General features: G+C 38.4%; 1 protein-coding gene across 1 annotated transcript in view; it reads left to right on the top strand.

Moving 5' to 3' along the window:
• Positions 1-25,117, top strand: part of LOC107711682 (corticotropin-releasing factor receptor 2-like) — a 58,415-nt gene that overhangs the window by 26,711 nt on the left and 6,587 nt on the right. The window contains exon 9 of the mRNA XM_016516700.1: positions 8,930-9,065. Within this exon, the coding sequence (XP_016372186.1) occupies positions 8,930-9,065 (136 nt within the window). The remainder of the gene's footprint in view (positions 1-8,929; positions 9,066-25,117) is intronic.

Here is a 25,117-nt window from a genome sequence, read left to right as displayed (position 1 = left end):
CTGGGACCAGCCGAGACTCGGGAGACCCAGGAGTGCTGGACGGAACCAGCGGAGATTCAGGAGACTCAGGAGACTCAGGACAGCTGGACGGAACCAGCAGAGATTCAGGAGACTCAGGAGAGCTGGACGGAACCAGCAGAGATTCAGGAGACTCAAAAGAGCTTTCTGGAGCGGACTCTGGAGAGCATTCTGCAACGCAAGCCACCACCTCGGGAGGAGCTGGGCTTACTAGAGTCATTGGAACTGATAAAGGCACTCCTGGCCGTGGCGATGGAACTGGAGTCATTGGAACTGGGAACGGCACTGCTGGCCGTGACGAGGGAACTGGAGTCATCTCAGGACTGAACCCAGGGATCGGAGCCATCACTAGGCTGTGTTTGGGGACTGGAGCCACTTCTGGGCTCCAAGACATCCCCTCATACTCCACCAGTACTCCTAGGGGAACAGGTGCGGCGGCCATTTTGGACGAGGGCTCAGGTGCAGGTGTGGCGGCCATTTCGGGACGAGACTCTGAGTGAGGAAGTCTCAGATGGGGAAACTTCTTCAATACCTTCCAGAGGGAAATAACCGCAGGATCTGCCTCTTTTGCTCCCAGGTCAGCGCTGTTTGAAACCTCCTTCCTGCCTCGGGGAAACACGGGTGGATAGGAGTGGATAGAACCATTGGAGATGCATGTGGAGGGTGCTGGTTGGTGGTGAGCTGGAGTGCCCACACGCTTCTGGATAGGAATCGAACGACTCTCTTCATTAACTACATCAACAAAGAAATACGAATCATTTAAATCGAGGAGGTAATTAATAAAGACCACTACGGATCTATAACCAGGGCCATCCTTAGGGGGGTGCAACTGGTGCGGTCGCACCGGGCCCTGCGGCAAATGGACAGAGGGGTACACCCCACCTCCCTCCCTGGAACGCGATCGCGAACAGACCGAGAGGGACTCCCCCCCACCGCAACACACTAAAAAAGGTGTCCATAACAACTAATAGGATGTAGCAAATACAAAAAAGCGCTTTTTTTTTTTTATTATGTGATCACAGATCAAAACCTAGATGTGCTCTGTTTGACAGAAACATGTCTAAAACCAGATGATTACATTACTTTAAATGAGTCTACTCCCCAAGATTACTGTTATAAACATGAGCCACGTCCAAATGTTAAATGGGGGGAGGTGTTGCTACAATTTATAGTAATATTTTCAGTATTTCTCAGAGGACTGATTTCAAGTATACTTCGTTTGAAGTAATGGTACTTTATGTAACATTATTTAGTGTAATAAGTGTTCATGATAAATGCCTATTGACATTTGTACTGGCTACTGTATACAGGCCACCAGGGCACCATACAGATTTTATCAAATAATTGACAGATTTTCTATTTGAGTTAGTGCTGGCTGTAGATAAAATCTTAATTGATGGAGACCTTAATATCCATGTTGATAATGAAAAAGATGCATTGGGATCAGCATTTATAGACATTCAAATCTCTATTGGGGTTAGACGGCACGTGTCAGGACCTACTTATTGTCGTTATCATACTCTATATTTAATACTGTAACATGGAATTGATGTTAATGGCGTTGCAATTCTGCAGCAGAGTGATGATATATCAGATCATTATCTAGTCTCGTGTATAATCCATATAGCTAAAGCTGCAAATTCAACTCCTTGTTACAAATATGGTAGAACCATCACTTCTACCACAAAAGACTGCTTTGTAAATAATCTTGCTGATTTGTCTCAATTCCTTAGCAAATCCAATAAATCAGAAAAACTTGATGTTATAACAAACTTTTTGTTAATTTATGTTTTTGATGATGTCATTACATTAATTCAAGTCACTTTTTAAGGCTATATTAGTAGGCATACTACAACAAACCTGTTTAAGGCACCTTTAAACATACAATAATGTCCATCCAACACACTATAAATTTCAGTTTGTTAACTTTAGTATTTTCAATACTAAAGTATATTTAGTATATTCAAATTTATGATCTTGAATATACTAAGTAACCTTAACTAGATTTTTCTGAGGCAATAAGTTTGCAAGATTTTTTCAAGTGACATTAACATATTCAAATTTACAGTGCAGGTGTATTTTGTTGTCACATTTGATAAGAGACCAAATGATATGTTATTGACGACTGATAAATTGACTTTTGATAAACTACTGTATTTAAGGGTAACAGGAAATGAATGGTTTGGAATGGAATGGCAAATTATTCCATTTGGAAAGCTTATTACAGCATGACATCTCTGGCACACAGTTATTAAAGTGAAAATAATCAAAATTCAGTTGCTGATCTGCAGTTCACACTTGATCACAGGCAGAGCAGGAACTCCATGTTTTTATGTCTAATATGCACAGTGCCGGTCCTAGATTTCTGGGGGTCCTTAGCAAAACTTTGTCAAGGGCCCCTGTCAGTGCATTCATAATAACCCCAAAACAACCCCTGGATCTGTTCTTTCAGAGCAGTTTGTATGTCAACAAACAACAGTAAATTAAATTGCCTCTATTATGCCATTTTTAAGGTTCCTAATATTGTTTTGGAATCTCCTACAATAGGTTTACATGCATGCAAGGTAAAAAAATTCTTTCATTTTCTCAAAATATGCATTTAATATCACCTCATTTTCTAATGATTCTCAAACTAAGCAGTTCTAAGATTCAGTCTCTCTAAGCCCCTCCTTTCCGTGAGCTTACTCTGCTCTGATGGCCCAGTCTGTTGTGATTGGTCTACCGTGTACAGTGTGTGTTGGAAACGATACGGCCATTGCCATAGTTGCGTATTTTGAATGCTCAATAGAAAATATAAACATCTATTATTTATCATACTTTAAGGTTGTGATCCAGTGGAGCCAGCTGGTCAAATAAACTGGGTACTGAGCTGTCTTTCAAGAGCAAGCGTTTGTGAATCCCGCGTTGAACTCCCCGAGATTTGAGAATAATCTGCAGTCGTCAGTAAAAAGACGGAATTTTAAAATGAATTTTAACCACTGATTTTTTGCAGCCTCATCTTTCAGAAGTGAAAATAAAATGAATTTACTTTCATAGCGTCTTCTTGACATGATGTTAACCACACGGTGGCCAGCAAGCATAGAAAAAAGTCGAAGATTAAGCAATTGTGTTACCCAGTGATGTGTAGCCGTCACGGAAGTGGGATTCGAATTACTGACAACTTGTTTAGGCTGTTCAGAGTCGATTTTTTCTGGTCTGAGACAATAACTTATATATAGTGCACTTTTGGCTTTTCAACTTAGCAGATCGTTTATATTCACATAAAGCTACATTACATGCTGCATGAAAGGCAATATTCGAAATGGCATAATAGGGGCACTTAAAACAGTCATTAATACAATAAAAAAGAGGACAATTGCAAACAATAGGACAAATACAATAGAAAAATAACTTGGATTCTTATTAAAGTTACTAAAGTTATTCAGTGAAGAGCAGTGAATGATTCTTTTGTTGTTTGATTAACATTAAATGACAAAGATGGCAGCAGGTTTTTTAGGCTGCTTCCCCTTTAAGACAGAATGCACAGATCTAATACTGTAATACCCAACTGTGTATATTCACTTAACAAAACTGACTGTGTTTAAATAAAAACTCAACAAGATAGACATATTTTGACTTTTTTTTTTGTGCATTTATCCGTTTAAGCACACGTCCAAAGTAGCCTATACTTACTCTGCTCTGATGGCCCAGTCTGTTGTGATTGGTCTACCGTGTACAGTGTGTGTTGGAAACGATACGGCCATTGCCATAGTTGCGTATTTTGAATGCTCAATAGAAAATATAAACATCTATTATTTATCATACTTTAAGGTTGTGATCCAGTGGAGCCAGCTGGTCAAATAAACTGGGTACTGAGCTGTCTTTCAAGAGCAAGCGTTTGTGAATCCCGCGTTGAACTCCCCGAGATTTGAGAATAATCTGCAGTCGTCAGTAAAAAGACGGAATTTTAAAATGAATTTTAACCACTGATTTTTTGCAGCCTCATCTTTCAGAAGTGAAAATAAAATGAATTTACTTTCATAGCGTCTTCTTGACATGATGTTAACCACACGGTGGCCAGCAAGCATAGAAAAAAGTCGAAGATTAAGCAATTGTGTTACCCAGTGATGTGTAGCCGTCACGGAAGTGGGATTCGAATTACTGACAACTTGTTTAGGCTGTTCAGAGTCGATTTTTTCTGGTCTGAGACAATAACTTATATATAGTGCACTTTTGGCTTTTCAACTTAGCAGATCGTTTATATTCACATAAAGCTACATTACATGCTGCATGAAAGGCAATATTCGAAATGGCATAATAGGGGCACTTAAAACAGTCATTAATACAATAAAAAAGAGGACAATTGCAAACAATAGGACAAATACAATAGAAAAATAACTTGGATTCTTATTAAAGTTACTAAAGTTATTCAGTGAAGAGCAGTGAATGATTCTTTTGTTGTTTGATTAACATTAAATGACAAAGATGGCAGCAGGTTTTTTAGGCTGCTTCCCCTTTAAGACAGAATGCACAGATCTAATAGAGTGACAAGCATTCGATTACTTTCCCAACTGTGTATATTCACTTAACAAAACTGACTGTGTTTAAATAAAAACTCACCAAGATAGACATATTTTGACTTTTTTTTGTGTGCATTTATCCGTTTAAGCACACGTCCAAAGTAGCCTATACTCGTCCGTGTTTCGCTCTGTCTTGGATTGTGTGCAAAGAAAGCCACCTAGGAAACAGCGTCTCTTTCGCAGCCAATATGCTTTTAACTCTCTCTCTCTCTGTCTCCCTCTCTTTTAGTATCAAGCACGTCCTGTCATGTTACATCATGGGTGCCCAAACTCGGTCCTGGAGGGCCGGTGTCCTGCAGAGTTTAGATCCAACCCCAATTAGACACACCTGAGCCAGCTAATCAAGCTCTTACTAGGCATACTAGAAACTTCCCAGTAGGTGTGTTGAGGCAAGTTGGAGCTAAACTCTGCAGGACACCGGCCCTCCAGAACTGAGTTTGGGCATCCATGTTACATGATCCGCCTGGTTTGGATGTTATGTAGGAAGGGCCACAGGCACCGTTTTAAAGGAAAGGAACAGAATATGGCATCGTGATTTCATAATCATCAGAAGCCAAAATCAAAACCAAAACTATCAATTGCACAGCCCTAGTCATTAAATCATCTTTGAGAGCAAGGGGGCACCCTTGTGGGTTGGGGGCCCTACGCAACTTGCGTCCTCTGCGTATAGGGAGGATCAGCACTGGATATACATGTATGTAAACTTCAGATGTTAAGACACCTTTGATCATTCTATAAGAAATGCAGCTCAATGTATTATTTAGCAAATAAACTTGACCTCAGCCGTTGCTTTCCTGTGTACATTCATCAGTGTGTACAGCTCAGGTTACATTTTTTATGTATTTTTATGAGCTTTTTTTTATGTACAATCAGGTAGCAATCATTATAATCACCATCCATGTAGGGATTTTGGAAAAAAAATCCCTTTCTGTGAACGCAGAGAATGTGATTTGGTTTGCTCATGAATGACCCAACACTACAAAGTGCATGAGGACAGCAGTTTGCATAGACACATAAAAAAACAACAAGAACAATAATAAAAAATATTCACACCATTAATAAAAACACAGTTGTCTTTTGATAGTCTTTGCGTTAGGGCAAACAAGATTAAAATGGAAAAACTGGGGGCTTTCAAATTTCAAACATAAGGGATTTCATTTAAGTGTGGCGGGGTTCACAATAGAAGATGAAACATGGTATAGCCTATCACAAAAAAGTGTTTTCAGTGTACAGTGGTGTCTTGAATGTGCTTATGTAAATATGGCAAGGCAAGGTTTGAGACAGGCAGCTCTGAAGCGGCACGATGACACACAAAGAGAAATGTGAGCATGTACTCTAGTGGTGTGAGACTGAAGTAGAAGTGCAGAAGCAATATTGTAACACAAGCATAGTGATTTATTATTCTAATGAAATATTAGTCAGATTTTTCCTAGCTTCCTTAAATATCTGAGTATCTCTACAATATTAGAGATTGTAAGGGAAACAGGCAAATTTAGCTCAAAGGGAATTATTTATGAATTTATAGGGAATTTGGAAAGAATCACTGTTTTACGGCTGATCAACTGAATCGGCCAGCAATTCACTGAACGGACCGTATAACATCAACACTGCAATGGATATTAATATCCAAAGTATAGTGAAAGACTATTTCTTAGCACAGTAACAAGATCGGCAGTTTAAGACATTAACATGTAAGCACAAAACACAAGATACTTCTCTTTTCAATATGAATATAAAATACTTTATTGGACAAATCTAAGACATATAAACTAATCTAACACAAAAACACACGCACTCGCACAAGTTGCAGAAAGAGAGAAAGTGAGGAAAGAATGAGTTTAGGAGAGGGAAAATGTGAAATCCCAATTTATAGCAATATGTGCAATTGCTTAGACCTGAACAACCATCAATCACTTAATTAACCCTTGCATTGAGTTTCTCAATAAGGCTATTAAGCTTTATATTAAATGCACCAGTTCAGCTAGAATCTGGAGGTTGTACTTGCATTTCCTGTGTTAGTGGATTTAATCCGTGGATTAACTCTGTTGAGGGTGGCATCCGCTGAAAGGGGGTTTCCCAAGGTTGTTGATTGGCTGGAGGTTCAGTAGTCGTTCGAAGTGACGTATTGGGGAGCCAATCGTTGGGCGTTGGCTGAAGAATGATGCGGAGTTGTGGGCTGGTTGAAGTTTTGGCGGCGGGCACCGACAAGGTTGAACTCAGACACGGCTTTGCGAAAAAACTCAACTCAGAACACAAAACTCTCAACGGAAAAGAAAAGAAACTTAAGTGAAAGAAAGAAAGAAAAGTGTGACGAGACTAGATGGCGTATCTCCTCATGGTAGAGGAGCACCTGGCATGTAAGCCAGAGCACGCTCAAAGAGCGCTAAAAATCTTACGGCAAAGGCAGCGACAAAAAGCAATTTTAAGACATACCAAACATGAATATAAAGACGTGGCCTAATGGTTAGAGAGTCGGACTTGTAACCCAAAGGTTGCGGGTTTGAGTCTCAGGTCCGGAAGGAATTGTCGGTGGGGGGAGCTCTCTCTTCCACCCTAAATACCACGACTGAGGTGAGACCCTTGAGCAAGGCACCGAACCCCCAACTGCTCCCCGGGTGTCGCAGCAATATGGCTGCCCACTGCTCTGGGTGTGTGTTCACTACTGTGTGTGTGCTCTTGTATGGGTTAAATGCAGAGCACAAATTCCGAGTATGGGTTGCCACACGTCACTTCACTTAAACCTATAAACTATTTAATAGTTATTCAAAAAGACATACACAATGAGTGATTACGACATGACAGTCAAATGTGTGGGTTACATACATGATATGGAGTAATGTATAGCAATGATATTTGCTCATAAGTCCTTTTAGCATCATTTTGGTGCATATATATGTGTAAAGGCAGTCTCTGTGCCGTTCTGGGAACTTGAGGATGGGTTCTGTGACGATCAAAAGGTCTAGAAGGAGCCTGGTCTTTGTCCTTAGTGGGGGAAACCCAAGGAAGTCTTTAACTCGTGATTTTTCTCATGGATTAACTTGTGATGATCATGGTGTCTCTTCGATCATTAATCTTGGTAACTTGCCCCAAATTTGACAAACTCCTTCCTGAGTTGAAATGATCAATAAGTGTTCTTTTGTTTTAATGCTGTGTGCTGTTCAAAGCTGCGAAAGAGTTGGTTGGTTAGGCTTGCTTCAGACTCGTGTTGCCAGGATCCTGGACGGATTTATGACATTGTCTTGTTATCCTGGGCCTCTATGTGGAATTTGGCTCTTTGTGTGTTTTTTTTTTTTCAACACCGTTCTGATCAAATTTTTAATTGTCTGATACGCTACAAGATCCTGCTGAGCAATGTCTTGTTATCCTGGGCCTCTATGTGGAATTTGGCTCTTTGTGTGTTTTTTTTTTTTCAACACCGTTCTGATCAAATTTTTTATTGTCTGATACGCTTACAAGATCCTGCTGAGCAGTGCAGACTTTTTAATTCTCACCGTCCCTCTGAAAATCGTAGTTTTAGATCTTTTCTCATTTTCTCTTCTGCTGGCATATTGTCCATCACAAGCGTATTTTGTTGTCACATTTGATAAGAGGCCAAATGATACATTATAGACAACATACTGTATTTAAGAGTAACAGGAAATTAATGTTTTGGACTGGAATGGAAATTATTACATTTGAAGAGCTTATTAGAGTATGACATCTCTGGCACAGTTTTTATTGCGAAAATAATCAAAATTCAGCTGCTGGTCTGCGGTTCACATCTGGGAGAGCAGGAACTCCATGTTCCTAACCTTCAGATGTTGGCCATGTTGAAATGTTATACTGTATCATTCATACAAATAAATGTTCTTTATTGGCATTGATGGTTGATTGAAGAACCTTTAACATCCATGGAACCTTTCCATTGCACAGAAAGTTCCTTGTAGTGGAAAAAGGTTCTTTAGATTATAAAAATGTTCCTTACACTAAGAAAAAAAAATGGTTCTTTTAAGTACTGACCACTGAAAGGTTCTTTGGGGAACCAAAAATGACACGGGAGGTTTTTGTAGTGATGCAATACAAGAGTCATTTTTGGAACCTTTATTTTTATGAGTGTTTCAGCTGCTATATTTAATATTAGGTCTGCCACCATGCGACATTTGGGACATCTGAATGTAGTTTAAATACAGTAAAGCACTGATTGGTATGAATTTGTTGTCACTGACATAGCTAATAGTTGTCACACAATTTCTCAATATTTTAAAAAGTAATGAGAAGTTGAAATTAGGGAAAGTGTCAAATCAGTTATGTGGCAAAAAACGAATTCATTTTTTTTTGCTCCCTCTTCATTTTCTCTCTTTCTGTGATTGCAGGAAAGCGGTGAAGGCCACTCTAGTGCTTCTGCCTTTACTCGGTATCACATACATGCTGTTTTTTGTGAACCCAGGCGAGGATGACATATCTCAGATTGTATTCATCTATTTCAACTCATTTCTCCAGTCCTTTCAGGTCAGTCATACATTATGTCTGTACAGAGATCTTCACGCGCATATTACTCTACCCATCACATTTCTACAACTGCAGTTCAGAGAAAATTATGGTGAAAATGAAAGATAGTTATTGTAATATTTGCTTTGAATTTAAGTACCTCATAGTTGACCAATACTAAAGCCACTTTGAATCCTGTAATTCAGGGCTGCAATAATAATTACTACTACTACTACTACAGCAACAACAACAACAACTGCTAATTACAAAAATTTATAGTATAATCAGTACTAATCATGAACATGTACAGTACTGTGAGGGTTCTTGTTCTCCCTTTTTCTGCCACTCTTATTTCCCAACAAACCTGTCTTCTTTGATCCATGTTCCCAAAGAAAATAATTTATGAGACATCCCTGAAAGACACTGAAATATTGCAACAAAGCTAAAACAGGACACATGTGTAGGCTTTCAGCTGAAACTGCAATTAGCTGTGTTTGGAATGATTATTATTTCATTTTATTGTAAATGTTCTGCTAAGATATATAAGATATATAGGCTAACATAATTACTGATTGCACATAATAAAAAAAAAAAAGTGCTGCAAATATACACTACCATTCAAACGTTTGGGAGAGGTAAGATTTATGCAATGTTTTTTAAAAGTCTTTAAAAAAAGTAATATTGTGAAATATTATTACTATTAAAAGTAATGTTTTTTTTCTAATTTATTTCAAAATAAAAGAAAATTAAAATATATAAAAATAAAAAATATATATGTTTCTGTGATGGAAAGGCAAGTTTTTTAACATCATTACTACAGTCTTCGGTGTCACATGGTACTTCAGAAATCATACTCATATGCTGATTTAGCGCTCAAATAATAAATGGTACTTCAGAAATCATACTCATATGCTGATTTAGCGCTCAAAAAAAAAAAAAAAAGCCTATTACATCTTTTCCCCAATTGTTTAAACAATAAAATTGGAACTTGAAATGCAATTACTAAAATCTGAAATTTATCTACCAAATCAGTCTACGGAATTTGCTAAATTTCTGTTTTACGCTCAGTTCTTAATTCCATATAACGTTTTTTGTTTTTTTTTGCAAAACACCACACAGTTCTCGATATTAAACTCAGATTCAAATTCATATCTCAAATTCAAATCAGATTCAAAATTAAAATCTCACAGTCACAGAAAACACAATCTTCCTGAATGTACTGTATATATATTTTCTAACATGTAATGGAAACATTTGGTTTAATTGCCAGAACACAACAGTATTATCTTCTTTAAGTTTAATACTTTAACAGACAGTTAATTCAGTAGCTAACAATGGTGGTAACTGTACTGTAATTTAGTATACACAGTTATCAATAGATATTACTCTTACATTATCTAACCAAAATGACAAAAGCCATTATATATATATATATACACACATATACACACACACACACACACACACACACATATATATATATAGAGAGCAAGCAAGCAAAACGTGACCAAAGAACACTTCAAAAGGCATTGTGTGCAGGAAAAATATTTTACAGTGTTTTCACAACAATACTTCTGTTGCATTTTGAAACAAAATAAATTTACAGTAAACACTTTGTTATCATTAAGCCTGTCTTCAACATTTGGCCATAAATTTTCATCAACATCACAGTGAATATCCTCATTCATGTACTGTGAGAAAAATAATCCAGGCTTAACATTGCTCTGAATTTGTCATTACAAGCCTTCCACCTCCTTGTAGAGAAGTATTACTCTATTTGATTGAGGAAAGGGGAATATGGTGTAAAATAGAGACTCTTGAACTGAGGATGAGCCTGAAACTATTTTTGATAAAGCTCTGCATGGTGGAAACTGACATCGTCCCACGTAATAATATAACCAATATATTCATCCTGACGGGCCTGCTCAAGTTCATTTAGAAATGTTAGAGTGTTGTATGATCTAAGAACTGCTCTACAGCCTGCCACAGTATATTCACATATAGCCACACACAATGAGTTGTTTTCCTCACATTGTCCAGGCACTTGGATGCTTGCCTGTTGGCCAATTAGGTTATGCCCACAGCATGGTTTTTGGCAGACTGAAACCCTCTGCAAAGAATAGTTGACATTGGTAGTGTGTAGTACAGTACTGTAAAAAGCATTTCTCACATTCGTAAAAAATTAATGTATGATACACCACAGCGCTGTACCTTTAAAGGGATAGTTCACACAAAAATTAAAATTTGCTGTTAATTTACTCACTCTCAGGCCATCCAAGACTTAGGTGACTTTTTTTCTTCAGTAGAACAGTAAAGAAGAGTTTTAGCTGAAACTGTGGTCCACTGTGATTCATAAAATGCAAGTCAGTACCTACATGTTTTTGAGAATAATAATTAAAAAAACATATCAAGGAGCACAAAATTAATCCCTGTGGCTCCTGCCGATATATTGAGGTCTCATGAAAAGAAACAATCAGTCTGTGCAAGAAACTGAACATTATTTACAACATTATTACCTTTAATCCTTAATTCTTTTTGGTGAACTAATTGAACCAGTTTGAATGGTCATTGCTTTCCTCGAGAACCTGCTTTATTTCAGACAGCCGTATGCTATTCTTTTCCCTGACCATTTCCACCACAGCCGATTCCTGCTGTTCAGTCAGTACACGTGAGCGGCCAGCAGGTTGTCTCCTGTCGGTTCTGAGAGTAAAAGACAATATGTTGTAAATGTTACGACTATAAATTATATATTATTGTGTGACAATTACATTTTGCTCACTATTCTATACAGTAATGCCATTTACTGTACTGCAAAAGTATTGTAAATTGTTCCTGTAGCAGACTTTTCTTGGCTAAATGTTCTGATGATGGAGCTGACAGCTGATCTTTGTAGGTTAGTTTGAATTAATTTGGCAGCTTCTGCCATGCTTCTGTTAACCACATGGTCAATGATGGACTTCATTTGAAATGACAGTATGCTGCTTTCTGCCTACATTCCTCTGATGATCACTTCTTTGTTGAGGCCCACGGCTAGGGACGCCTGCAGGATTCTCATCCATGGTACGCCAAAAAAAAAACAAAAAAAACAACAACAACATGAAAATAGCTGTTTTACAACCACCTTAATTAAAACTTAGTCCCACTGTAAAAAAAATAAAAATAAAAATAAAAAAAGGGTACAGTTGTAAAGTATAGGCTTTAACTGAGCTGTTTTATTACCACCATGCGTGACCACACCCATATTTTTTTCCCGAAGTGTATAATTAAATTACTGAAATAATTGCCTAATAATAACTGTACTTTGGTGCTGCAAAGATATTGTACAGCGCCATACAGTGTACAATGTTTTTGTCTGAGCTGATCAGCAGTCCAACAGTGCTTGTCAGTGTCAAAATGACTGAGATAATAAATCAAATCAAAGAAGGCAGGCTTTACTGTTACCATTTAACTGTGAGCATCATATCAGCACAACACCCAAACACGCCTATCAAGCTCAGTTTTTGGACCTCTGCATACTGCCATCAGCTCTTTGAATCAATAATGGGGTCCCACTTTATATTAAGTGACCTTAACAACTATGTACTTACATTTAAATTAATCATTTGGTCCAATGGACTTATTGTGTACATACATGTTTTTACATTGTACTTATATTTTAAAAATACCTGCATGTTTACCAAGCAAACCACTATGCTGCAATGGATTGAAATCCATACAAGTGGGCAAACTTACAAAATCAGCAGGGGATCAAATAATTATTTTCCCCACTGTACATGGTATATGTGATCATCAGTAAACTGTAATAATTAAGATTTATTGTAATTGGTCTCTCATGAGCACTAACAGCAATTACTCTAGTTCAGTGGTTCCCAAACCTGGTCCTGGAGTAAACCCAACAGTGCACATTTGGATGTTTCTATTCTGACCCAAGCATATCAGGTCTTAGAGCCCGTCCACACGGAGACGCGTTTAGCTGTATACGTAAAAAAATTGTATCGTATCGGCATTTCGTCCAGACGAATCCGGCATTTTGGGAACCTGAAACCTCTATTTTTTTAAACTGGGTCCCAGAGTGGATAAATCTGAAAACGACACTCTTGTGTCTTCGTGTGTACAGCCAATCCGTATATTTTGTGAAACGATGACGTCATCACCCCACGTTTCGACCCTAGTCAGACACCGCTACGTCACGTAACGGCAACAACAACAACAGTGGTGGACTACATGCTTGTGTTCGTGCTGCAGAAGTGACTGAGCCTATTAGCTTTACTAAAGCAAAATAAAAAATGACTAAAGCAAACATGTTTGTATACAGCGCGCAAGGTTTATGCACATGCTCCAAGTCTTCTTCTCCGTTTTTAGGGTATCTCTGTTGCAGAATTACTGCGCCACATATTGGTCTGGCATGTATACTACATCGTTTTGAGTCTTTCAGTGGTTTCGTGTGTACACAGATATTTCTTGAGACGACGCCGTGTTTATGGAATTTTTTTTAGAACGAAGAAAAAAAAATCGGATAGGGATTGCTCTGGCTTCATGTGGATGTGTCCTTAAAGTCCCTACTAACGAGCTGATGAGTTGAATCAGGTGTGTTTTGTTAGGGAGACATATAACGTTTAGAGTTGGAGGTACTTCAGGAGGACCTGGATTGGGAACCACTGCTCTAGTTTATACCTTACCAACACACAATCATCAGAGCAGATAAAAATCTATAGACAACTGCAAAGTTAAGCTCAAACACAATTGAACCAGCTAATTAAGATCTTCAGGAGCACTTGATAATTACAGAGAGGTGTGTTTGATTAGGGTTGGAACTGAAGTCTGCAGGTAGATAGTTCTCCAGGAACAGGACTGGGCACCCCAGTACTAAGAATTAAAAATATGCTGAAATGTTTAAAAATATATATTTTTAATGATCTGCTGTGGGATTAGTACTAAGATCATACTTAAGCTTATGATCAGGCATAACATCAGGACCACTGACAGGTGAAGTGAATAACATTGATTATCTTTTCATCACGGCATCTGTTAGTGGGTGGGATATATTAGGCAGCAAGTGCATAACAGCTCTTGTGGGGTGTTCCCGGTCTGCAGTGGTCAGTATCTATCAAAAGTGGTCCAAGGATGGAACAGTGGTGAACCGGCGACATTGATGCACGTGGGGAGCAAAGGCTGGCCTGTGTGGTCCAATCCAACAGACGAGTTACTGTAGCTCAAATTGCTCAAGAGGTTAATGCTGGTTCTGATGGAAAGGTGTCAGAATACAAAGTGAATCGCAGTTTGTTGCGTATGGGGCTGCATAGCCGCAGACCAGTCAGGGTGCCGATGCTGACCCCTGTCCACCGCCGAAAGCACCAACAGTGGGCACGTGAGCATTACAACTGGACCACAGAGCAATGGAAGAAGGTGGCCTGGTCTGATGAATCACGGTTTTGTTTACATCATGTGGATGGCCCAGGTGCGTGTTCGTCGCTCACCTGGGGATCACATGGCACCAGGATACATTATGGGAATATTATAACATAACATATATGTATAATATTATGCATATTACAACTGGATCTAAGAGTAAGAGTAATTATCCTGTAAAATTGATTGGTTATCAGTCTGACAAACAATTAGCACAAGAATTGAATACGTTTTATACTAGATTTGATGTGGAGGATTTTACCAGTGAAATGAATGGTTTGAGACTATGCGTAATAAGTGTGTGTAATAACTTTTTTAATCAGCTGGATGTTATACAAATGGTGATGAAATCTTCTGGCCCAGATAAGATTGCAGGACATCTACTGAAGACATGTGCAGATGAATCCTGTTTTTTTTTCTCCAGAAGTCGCTTAATCTTCAGAAAAGACCTCATTTGTGCAAAGAGGCCATAGTAGTGCCTGTAGGAAAGATAAGATATCCAAAAACATCAAATGATTTCAGACCCGCTGCATCCTTGATGAAATGTTTTGAGCAACTGGTCAGGTATGAACTTTAATTGGCAATGCAATGTTTTTTAGATCCCTTGCAGCATCGACAGGCTAGACAATGATTTGAGGATGCCTCAACTACCTTAATAAATCTGATTACGAAACACTTAGAAGGAGGTAAAACCCTAAAAAACATAAAAGACTGTTCTTTGTAGACTTCTCTTAGTTTGGAAATTGATTTCAGATTTTTAAATTAGAGTTTAAGATAATTCTGTGTTCTTTTGCCCTTTTTCTATACATTTTGTATACAAATGAGTGTGTGAGAAAATGTGCTGACAGATTTATTTTAGAATCTGCAGATGACGTGCTGGGGAAAGTTACCTTTAAAAGTAATGCATTACAATTTTGTGTTACTCCCTAAAAAAGTAACTAATTTCCTTACTTAGTTAATTTTTATGGAAATAATGTGTTACGTTACTTTTGTGATACTTTTTCCTCATCTGGGCTGGTATTGCTTGTTTGTTTTTAATATAAAAAAGTTCTGTTTTGGCCAAATGTAAAAGCCCTTTCACAGGAAAAGGAAATGAATAAACCTCAGGCGGAAGGAAATGTAAATTCACATCTGTACAGTAGAGGACGCAGCTCATGTCAGCTGTGCTGCTGGTCAATAAATGGGAAAACAAGATAACTGGTAAATTAAAAAGCAATGCATTACTTTACTAGTTACTTGAAAAAGTAATCTGATTACGTAGCTCGTGTTACTTGTTATGCGTTATCCCCCAACATTAGACACTGTTTTTGATTGTTTGTTTGTTGAGTAGGGATGAGAAATGCCATGTGGTGTGACAATGCTTTTTGTCAATGTACAAAAGACAAAAGTCATGGTAATTGAAGATCCAGCCCTCCTGTTCCACAACCACCTTACATAAAAGGTCAAATGGTGGAATGGGTTTACAGCTACAAATATCTTGGAATTACTATTGACAAGATGCGTTTTGATGTTCATGCTGAGGCAGTATGTATGAAACACCAGCAGGGACTTTACTCTGTGCTGAGGCTCACTACATGTAATATTAGCAGGACTCTCATATTATAAATCTTACATTGAATCTGTAATTAGTTTTTTTGTTATGCCAGTTTAAATTCTAAACATATGAACTCCCTGAATGGTATTGTTAATCAGTGTGGCAAGATCATAGGTGTTAAACAGATTAGGTTATCAATCAGGTTAGTCCTAGACTAACAAGCAATCCGTATAAGCAAATTTTGCCCATATGTTTTGGCTTGCCCTGATTTTTTGGACTATATTCAAAATTTTGTCAGAGGAATATAGTAGGGAAATCAGGCCTTTTTAAATGGCTGTTTTTGGAGTGTCAGAGGAAGGTGTTGTCATGTCCAAAAAATATCAGGATACTGCCTTTGCACCGTAGCAGGACGAACAAAGCAGGTAGGGAGTGGGTTTGGGAGGAGGACGAGGCAGTGGCAAAGGGCAGAAAGAGAGGCAGGCAGATAACCAGGGCGGCGACGATGGAGGGAGGAGCCAGGGAGGAGACATGAGGAGCCAGGGAGGAGCAGACGGAGGGAGGAGCCAGGACGGAGACAGGAGGGACTTGGAGCAGAAGGAGCCAGGCGGGACCCAGACCACAGCCATGAATGCAGCCGATGGAGGGAGGAGCCATGGTGGAGGAAGGGCCGGAGCGACAGAGGACCAAGGTGGAGCTGGAGGAAGGGAGGAGCCCAACGTAGCCAGTGGGACGGATCGACAAGGCACAGTCAGAGGAGTGGAGTCCTGAGGCGATGGCGGGTCGACGACTGACTCCGGTGGAGCCGGAAGGACGAGGGAGCCCAGCGGAGCTGGTGGACTGACGGGCCACGGTGGAGAGGAGGGAGCTAGGAGCCATGGTGGAGCCGCTGGGTTGACGGGCCGAGGCAGAGTCCGGGCCACGGAGGCTGGAGGCGGAGACAAGGGATGGAAACTGGCAGACCCGCGCCAAACCCACATCACTGATAGTGGGCTGAGGGTAAGCAGAGGGGCTGACAGGAGACAGTGGAGGAGATGGTGAAGACTGGTGAAGAGGTGGAGCTGAAGGGAGGGTGGGAGGTAATTTTGAGCAGTCCGAGGGATCAGGGATGGTGTGTGCTGCCCACACACACCAAATGGCGACACCCATGACAGGGAGTGTCACAGAAAGGGGACCGACCTCCATGGTCATGACAGGACAGGCAGTTCCAGATAGTTCCAGGCAGACAAACAGTTCAAAACAGACCTCCATGGTCATTTCAGGATATACAGGGAGTTCATAAACAGCCTCATTGGCCATAACAGGACAGGCAGATATTTCAGAAGAAGATGGAAGACTGGGGATAACTGAATAAAAGTTTATTAAATCCTCAGAGTCCTGCCTCAGCTCACCCTTAGCGGTGGAAGAGTGGGAGGGGCTTTCCTCCGCGCCCTCACTCTCCACCGTATCATCCACCGTCTCGTGTGTTGTTGCCGGCTCTTGCTCCTGGTCAGACGATCGGTAAGGCTCTGGCTCCGGGGCGATCCTCAGCTCTGTTGCTCTTTCTTGCGATGGCTCTTTGGTCACGGCAGGCTTTGGCTCTCAGTCTGTGGTGGGCTCTGGCTGACGCTCCGCGCAGCGGGGTTATGGTTGGCTGGGTTCTGGGTCCGAAGTGGGGCCAGCGAGACCGATGGTGAATGGCAAGTCATTGCTCACCAGCACCCACTCCACAAAGGCGGTGAAATCGGTGTTGATGCTCGCCATGTAGAATGAGTAGAGCGCGTCGTCCGGGTAGCTGGTATCGTTGGAAATGTTCAGGAATCGTCTGGTGTGGTCCTCGAAGGTAAGTTCTCCCTGCTCCAGCCAAAAAAAAACAAAAACGCTTACAAAAAAAACGGAAAATATACGGGGATACAAACGCCGCTAAACTTCTTTTTTGTGGTCCGATATTCTGTCACGCAACGTGTAGAGGAGAGGCACACAAAGACGAAGGTCATCTACACAAGCGTTTAATAGAATCCAAGAAGATGATATTCCATGAAGGCAAAGGGAACACGCAGCAAAACAACCAAGTAAAGGAGAAACAGAGGAAATTAGGGTGCTTTCACACTTGGTTCGATTGCCTGGTTCGAACCCAAGTTTGATTGCACCCCCCTGCCCACACTGTACTGTGTTCACATTATATTATTTGGGTCTGAACCACGGTTCGTTTGCGTCATCAAGCCAGCAGCTGTTTACCCTGTTGCTTAGTAATGACGGCACAGAAGGCAGCAAAATGCGTAGCATTGCTCTTTTCAATTTTATATTTATTGTTTTTGAACCGTCCCAGCCGGCATATGACCGACCTTCAATGTTGAAATATGGTTGAAATAATGTCAGTTCTTGTTTCAACGTTGAAACAACGTTCATACAACGTTTGATGCTGAACGGTTTTGTTTCCAAAGCTTCAGTACATAACGGCACTTACATCTGTCTTATGAATGTACTGCAAATTCTCTAAAGAATGCTGAAGTGAACAGAAATGAGATATACAGCATCTGTTTGCAGAGCGTCAGTCACGCTCGTCAAGAAAGTGAGTGAAACACACACAAACAAACACAAATTTTTATCAAATAATACGTCATTAATAACGGTTCACTTCTTTGATTTGGTACGATTGTGTTCACATCAGCAGCGAACCGTACCGAAGTTCACTTGAACCGTACCCCAGACCACCCCTTTGGACTCGGGTACGGTTCGCGGGTGCGCACCCAAGTTCGGAAGACAGCGTTCACATCATTCAAACATACCAAACTCTGACGTCAATCGAAACCGGGTGCACACCAAAAGTGCTAGTGTGAAAGCACCCTTAAATACACAGACCAAATGAGGATAATAAATTAACACAGGTGAACTAAATGAACTAATCAAAGTACGACAGAAACTACTTGAAGTGAAACATGAGGGAAGAAAACTAACTAAAAGTCCAGTGATTTCATATTTTAAAAAGCACACAACTCTCCCCAAAAACTAAAATGATAAGTGGAATCAGAATGACCTATGTATGTGGGCATGAATATTGTAGTAGGAACTCACTAACAATTTTGCTATTTCTTCACTGTCTATACAGCCTGCTGGGAAAAAAAAAAAAAACCCCGGGCCAAACCCAGCCTATGAATAGAAATCAATGTACCAATGCAAAGTGGATATGATGAGTGTCATGAAATATGGCAAAGTTTGAAGCGGGTCACATTCACCCAAAACAGAAACAATGTTACAATAATGGATACCAGTCCAGATATTATTGAAACTTTATCAGAGAGCTTTAACAGATAGAATAATATTGGTTTATATTTTGATTAAATGAGATGCACTTATTAAAATAAATTCAAGTGAAAACAAGTGGTAGATTTCAAAATAATAATTCTATTTGACTGTAAATCATTGGGCTCTCTTGAACCGCAAACACAAATGAAGTTTAAAAGGAGGAAGTAGATGCCAGATCACAAAGCAGCTTTTAATTAAAGTCCTGATTCTGTCACAATCTAATCAGTTTAAACCACCATTAGTGGCTTATTACTAATTCATAATTTCTAATTATTACTAATTAATTCATAGCATACAGTATTTATATGATTTGCCAGTGTGGCCAGTGCTCTGCTATGTTGCATTTTGCTGTCAATAGTTAGAGTGGGCGAGAGTTTGCTACTCTGAAATGCAACAAAAGTGTAGGCACACAGAGCATCTCAACATCAGCTGCCCGTCAGTGAATTAATGGCTATGTGGGAGTCGAGGCCCTTGTTATTAGATATTTATGTTTTCCTTCACTGTGTGTGGTAAAAGGATGCAGCAAGCCTCTATTTTTATTTAAAAATAGACAGTTAAAGTAGAAAATGAAAATAAAAAACTTGTAATTTTCACTAAATTATAAGGTGACTTATTCTTACAAAAAACAAATATTAATTTACCATAAAACTACATGTATTGTCAGGTCAAATAACCTTTATTTATGTAGTGATTTATACAGTACAGATTGTTTCAAAGGAGCTTTACAGTAATAAACAGAAAAATAACAGAATCCATAATGCAAAATTCCTCAAATATGTGACAAATTCATGTTCTGCTGTAAAGCAGCTCTAACAATAAAATAGTGTCATTAATCTGCTTCAGTCAGTTCACTGTTGGTTTAGTTCAGTAACTGTGTACATTTAATAAATTATGAAACAAGTTTAATTCAGCTATAAGCAGAAGAAAATTGTGTTATTATTCAGCTCAAATCAGTTCGACATTAACTTCAATAACAGTGCCGATGTTGCAAAATTCGTCAATTATGAACAAAAATTGATTCAGCTATAAAGCAACTCTACAAAAGAAAAGAGCTATATCATCAAGCTCAGTTCTTTTCTGATAGTGTCAGTCCAGTCCAATCAATAATATTACTGTTTAGTGTCTTTTAAACCCCAGACCTAGCAAGGCATTGTCTTGTTGAATATAATTCTTATTGTATATTGTCATTCATATGTTTTACATTTACTGTAAACTGGTTGTGAGGAAGTGCACCAAAATAAGCAATTCAAGCTCCACTGTGGCACCACAACACATGGGTTATGATCGATATTGCAGTTGCCATCTTAATCCTTTTCATTTGCATTTTTTCCCATTCACTCATAAGTCATGAAGCCATATGTTATACTTGTCTTGTTTTTAATCTTGGTTCATGACTAACTCAGCATACCAACTCCAATTCCAGCCCACTTCCCATTGCTCCAATTCCTGACAAAATCCCATTGCCCACCATCTTGGATTTTGTCAAAAATCGGGCTTAGGAGAACCGATACCGACCAGTGTATACTTGAGATCTGCTCTAGAACTACAAAGTAATTTGTGTATATGGCAACCTGTTTATCTATAAACCATACAAGTATCTATTTTTATGCTACTAGTACTTATTTTTTAGATACTAGTATCAGAATAACTTCTACTGCCTGTTCATTTGGAGATATCTTCAATCAAACAGATCATTATATAAACATGAGTACCTCTCCTCAACCGCCCAATCAGAGTTCACATGGTAATACAATACATTAATATACTGAATTAAATGTATTATTAAGTAGGCCTAACTGGCTTTGTATGTTAGCTTATCTTGCTAATTGGTTACCATGAAAACACAAGGAAAGATATGTTTAATATTATATTTATTGTTTTCGCAATATCATAAAGACTTTTTGATTTAATTATTGCCAGTTAAGTAGATCCAAATCCAGTTAATGCACACCAGGCAAGCAACCATAATACCCACGACATCCACCACAAGAGATCGTGCCTTTTTGGAGAGTATTTATAATTCCTTACAATAAACCAAGGTCTTATTATTGGCGAAACTACTTCGCTTATACATTCACTGTTTTCTGCCCCGTTTCTAGGGGCAGTGTCTCTAATACAGCTCATTTGCCAGTGATGAATCACTGGGACAACAATTCTAAGGAATGAATAATAACATTAAATAAACATGTGAACTGCCAAACAATGAAATATAATGGGGAACATAATAAAATTATTCTTTCTTCTTTCTGTCTCCTTATTTCAGTTTACTGTAATCTCTCTCCTATATGTTGTTGGTTCATTCAACATACTATTAGCATACTGAGCAGAAATGCAAATTTAAAAACTACTAGTGTCTATTAAGTTCAGGATATCTTTGGTCTAAAAAGTTACTAGTAACTAAAAAACAAGTACTAGTTCTTTTTCTTAACGTAAAGTATAAGTATATGTAAAGTATAATTAAGTAGTCACTATTGGAATAAGTACTAGTATCTATTTTAATTAGAGTCCTCATGAATTTTGAGGTTTCAGAGTGCCGTGAAACTAACACTAGCATAAATATAACTAGAAAATACAACACTTTAAATACTTGTACTCTTCCTAGACAACATACAAAACTGTACACATATTAAACCAATAAAAAGCCTACAAATATTTACTTACCAAATTTGTAGATTGAGAAAATTTCCAAACTTTGTGGAGAAGCTCACCTAGATGGCTGACGAACGTCTTCTGCCTGCAATGGTCTTGTTGGTTCATTCAACATACTATTAGCATACTGAGCAGAAATGCAAATTTAAAAACTACTAGTGTCTATTAAGTTCAGGATATCTTTGGTCTAAAAAGTTACTAGTAACTAAAAAACAAGTACTAGTTCTTTTTCTTAACGTAAAGTATAAGTATATGTAAAGTATAATTAAGTAGTCACTATTGGAATAAGTACTAGTATCTATTTTAATTAGAGTCCTCATGAATTTTGAGGTTTCAGAGTGCCGTGAAACTAACACTAGCATAAATATAACTAGAAAATACAACACTTTAAATACTTGTACTCTTCCTAGACAACATACAAAACTGTACACATATTAAACCAATAAATAGCCTACAAATATTTACTTACCAAATTTGTAGATTGAGAAAATGTCCAAACTTTGTGGAGAAGCTCACCAAGATGGCTGACGAACGTCTTCTGCCTGCAATGGTCTTCATGAGTTCTCACGATAAGTGTTGTTGAGAACGTGATATTGTTATTGAATTGATTCAACACATTTTTTTTAAGTTGATGGGGCAAATACTCTAGTTCAGTCAACTTACAAACTAGTTGAGGCAGTGAAAACTTAAACTGTTAGGTTGAATGAACAAATTCAGAAACTGCAAATTGTGTCAACTTAATATTTCTTTACAGTGTAGTATCTAATGAATAGGTACTAGTAACTTTACAAAATACACTAGTACCTAAAGAATAAGCACTACAAGCTAATGAATAAGTACTAGTACTTAATGGAAAAGTAAATAAAAAAATAACTTCTAGTAGCATGAAAATACATACTAGTATGGTTTATAGATTAAATGTTAAAATGGCTTGCCATATTGCATAGTTTTGGTCAAATAGCATCTAAAGTGTGTGTGTGTGTGTGTGTGTGTGCCAGATGACCTCTTCCTCCTTTTACCTCAGGAACCAGTTAATGAATTTGACATTAATAGTACAGCAGCAATTCAAGAGAATTGCTTCATTAAAAAGTGTAGCTATGGGAAGATTGGTGGGGACTCGTCAGCTGACTGACAGATTTGTGAGCTCTGAAAATTTTGTGAGATATTGGACAATGTGTCTCTAATGAGTCTCTTACTGTTTTTCAACACAAGAAAGGCACAAATGTAGTAAGATATTGTACAGCTGTAAAAGACAGACAAGAGTAACTAAGACAACACAACTAAATGAATACAATGAATGGAAAGTGCATGAGATAGATGTTATCGCAGAGTTACGTCATCTTATGGCAAGATACAACTGTTTTTCTCTTCACAGAATAATAATGTAAAGAACAATTAAATAAAAGATGCCATTAAACATTTAACCTCGAACATGAAGCACTGCTCTCCTGGAGCACCCAGAGGGAGATAGCGATCTGGGACATGCAGATGAGGCCCTGCGGTGGGTGCAGAAGGTCCTTAACAATCTGGAACATGCTGATGAAAGTACCCTGAAGAGAAGGCTTGCTTACTGGAGCTTGACTTTGATGCAGATGTGTCTGTATCGTCTTCTCCTCTCAGGGCCAGAGGCTTTAGAACCTGGACAGTTTGCTTTTGTGATAGACAGTCAAAACGTGCTGTATCTGTCTATAAACTGAAAGCACAGAACTTTTTGTGTCTGTTAATGTCTCTCCTCAGTGGACAGAGACTCAGAGCATAGAGTGTCTTTACTACTTTGCGATATGGAGGAGATGAAGAGAGTGTGGTTAAAACAGTGAATTTTAAGTTTTACCGATGCATCACACACTTCTCAAAATACCTCAAAAAATACTGATGCAGATGTGTCTGTATCGTCTTCTCCTCTCAGGGCCAGAGGCTTTAGAACCTGGACAGTTTGCTTTTGTGATAGACAGTCAAAACGTGCTGTATCTGTCTATAAACTGAAAGCACAGAACTTTTTGTGTCTGTTAATGTCTCTCCTCAGTGGACAGAGACTCAGAGCATAGAGTGTCTTTACTACTTTGCGATATGTAGGAGATGAAGAGAGTTTGGTTAAAACAGTGAATTTAAAGTTTTACCGATGCATCACACACTTCTCAAAATACCTCAAAAAATACTTTTTTTTCCAGTGTTCTGAATATACATATAGTCCAAACATGCTGGAAGAATGTTGAACTATCATGCACACCTTCATTTACATGTTAACAGCTGAGTTTGTGTACAAATACTTCTCCGAAGTACGAAATGGATTTGTTGTAGTCGTGTGTTTTGTGTAAGAAATCTTGTGGAGGTCCATTACAAAAAGAGGAACATACCAGCATCATAAGGCACATCAAATTTTCCACATTTCATTAAGCAGCACAACCATTTACAACACATAATAATCATAATAAGAAGAAATGTTTCTTGAGCAGCAAATCAGCATATCAGAATGATTTCTAAATGATCACGTGACACTGAAGAATGGAGCAAAGAAGCTTTGCCATCACAGGAAAAAATACATTTTTTAAAATGTTTTTAAATAGAAAACAGTTCTTTTAAATTGTAATAATATTTCACAATATTGTGTTCTTCAGTATGTTTGATCAAATGCAGCTTTGGTGAGCATATAGGAGACTTCTTAAAAGACATTTTAAAAGCTTACCGACCCTAAACTGTTGAATGGTAGTGTAAATGCATACAGGCAATGTTAAATATCATGTAAATGTACAGATTTATACTTAGTAATGATGTAAATTATACAATCTGTCATTTTGCAGATCTCTATATCTAATGTAATTTCTGGCATATTTATTGTGAAAGGCAGGCCTGCTGCCATGAAGGAAGCAAGAGATCAGATCTTACAGGTGACCTGGAGCATCCTGAGGTTGGGTACACACACATCTAAATTGTTGTTAAAATTTATTTTCACTGACAAAGTTTCTTAAAAAGTATATATAGGTGCATCTCAATAAATTAGAATGTCGTGGAAAAGTTCATTTATTTCAGTAATTCAACTCAAATTGTGAAACTCATGTATTAAATAAATTCAATACACACAGACGGAAGTAGTTTAAGTCTTTGGTTCTTTTAATTGTGATGATTTTGGCTCACATTTAACAAAAACCCACCAATTCACTATCTCAACAAATTAGAATACTTCAGAAGACCAATAAAAAAA

Source organism: Sinocyclocheilus rhinocerous, unplaced genomic scaffold (genome assembly GCF_001515625.1).
Source record: "Sinocyclocheilus rhinocerous isolate Xijiao unplaced genomic scaffold, SAMN03320098_v1.1 scaffold807, whole genome shotgun sequence".
Taxonomy (NCBI): domain Eukaryota; kingdom Metazoa; phylum Chordata; class Actinopteri; order Cypriniformes; family Cyprinidae; genus Sinocyclocheilus; species Sinocyclocheilus rhinocerous.
Note: the sequence above shows the minus strand (reverse complement) of the source record. Positions and strands in the feature narration are given on the sequence as shown.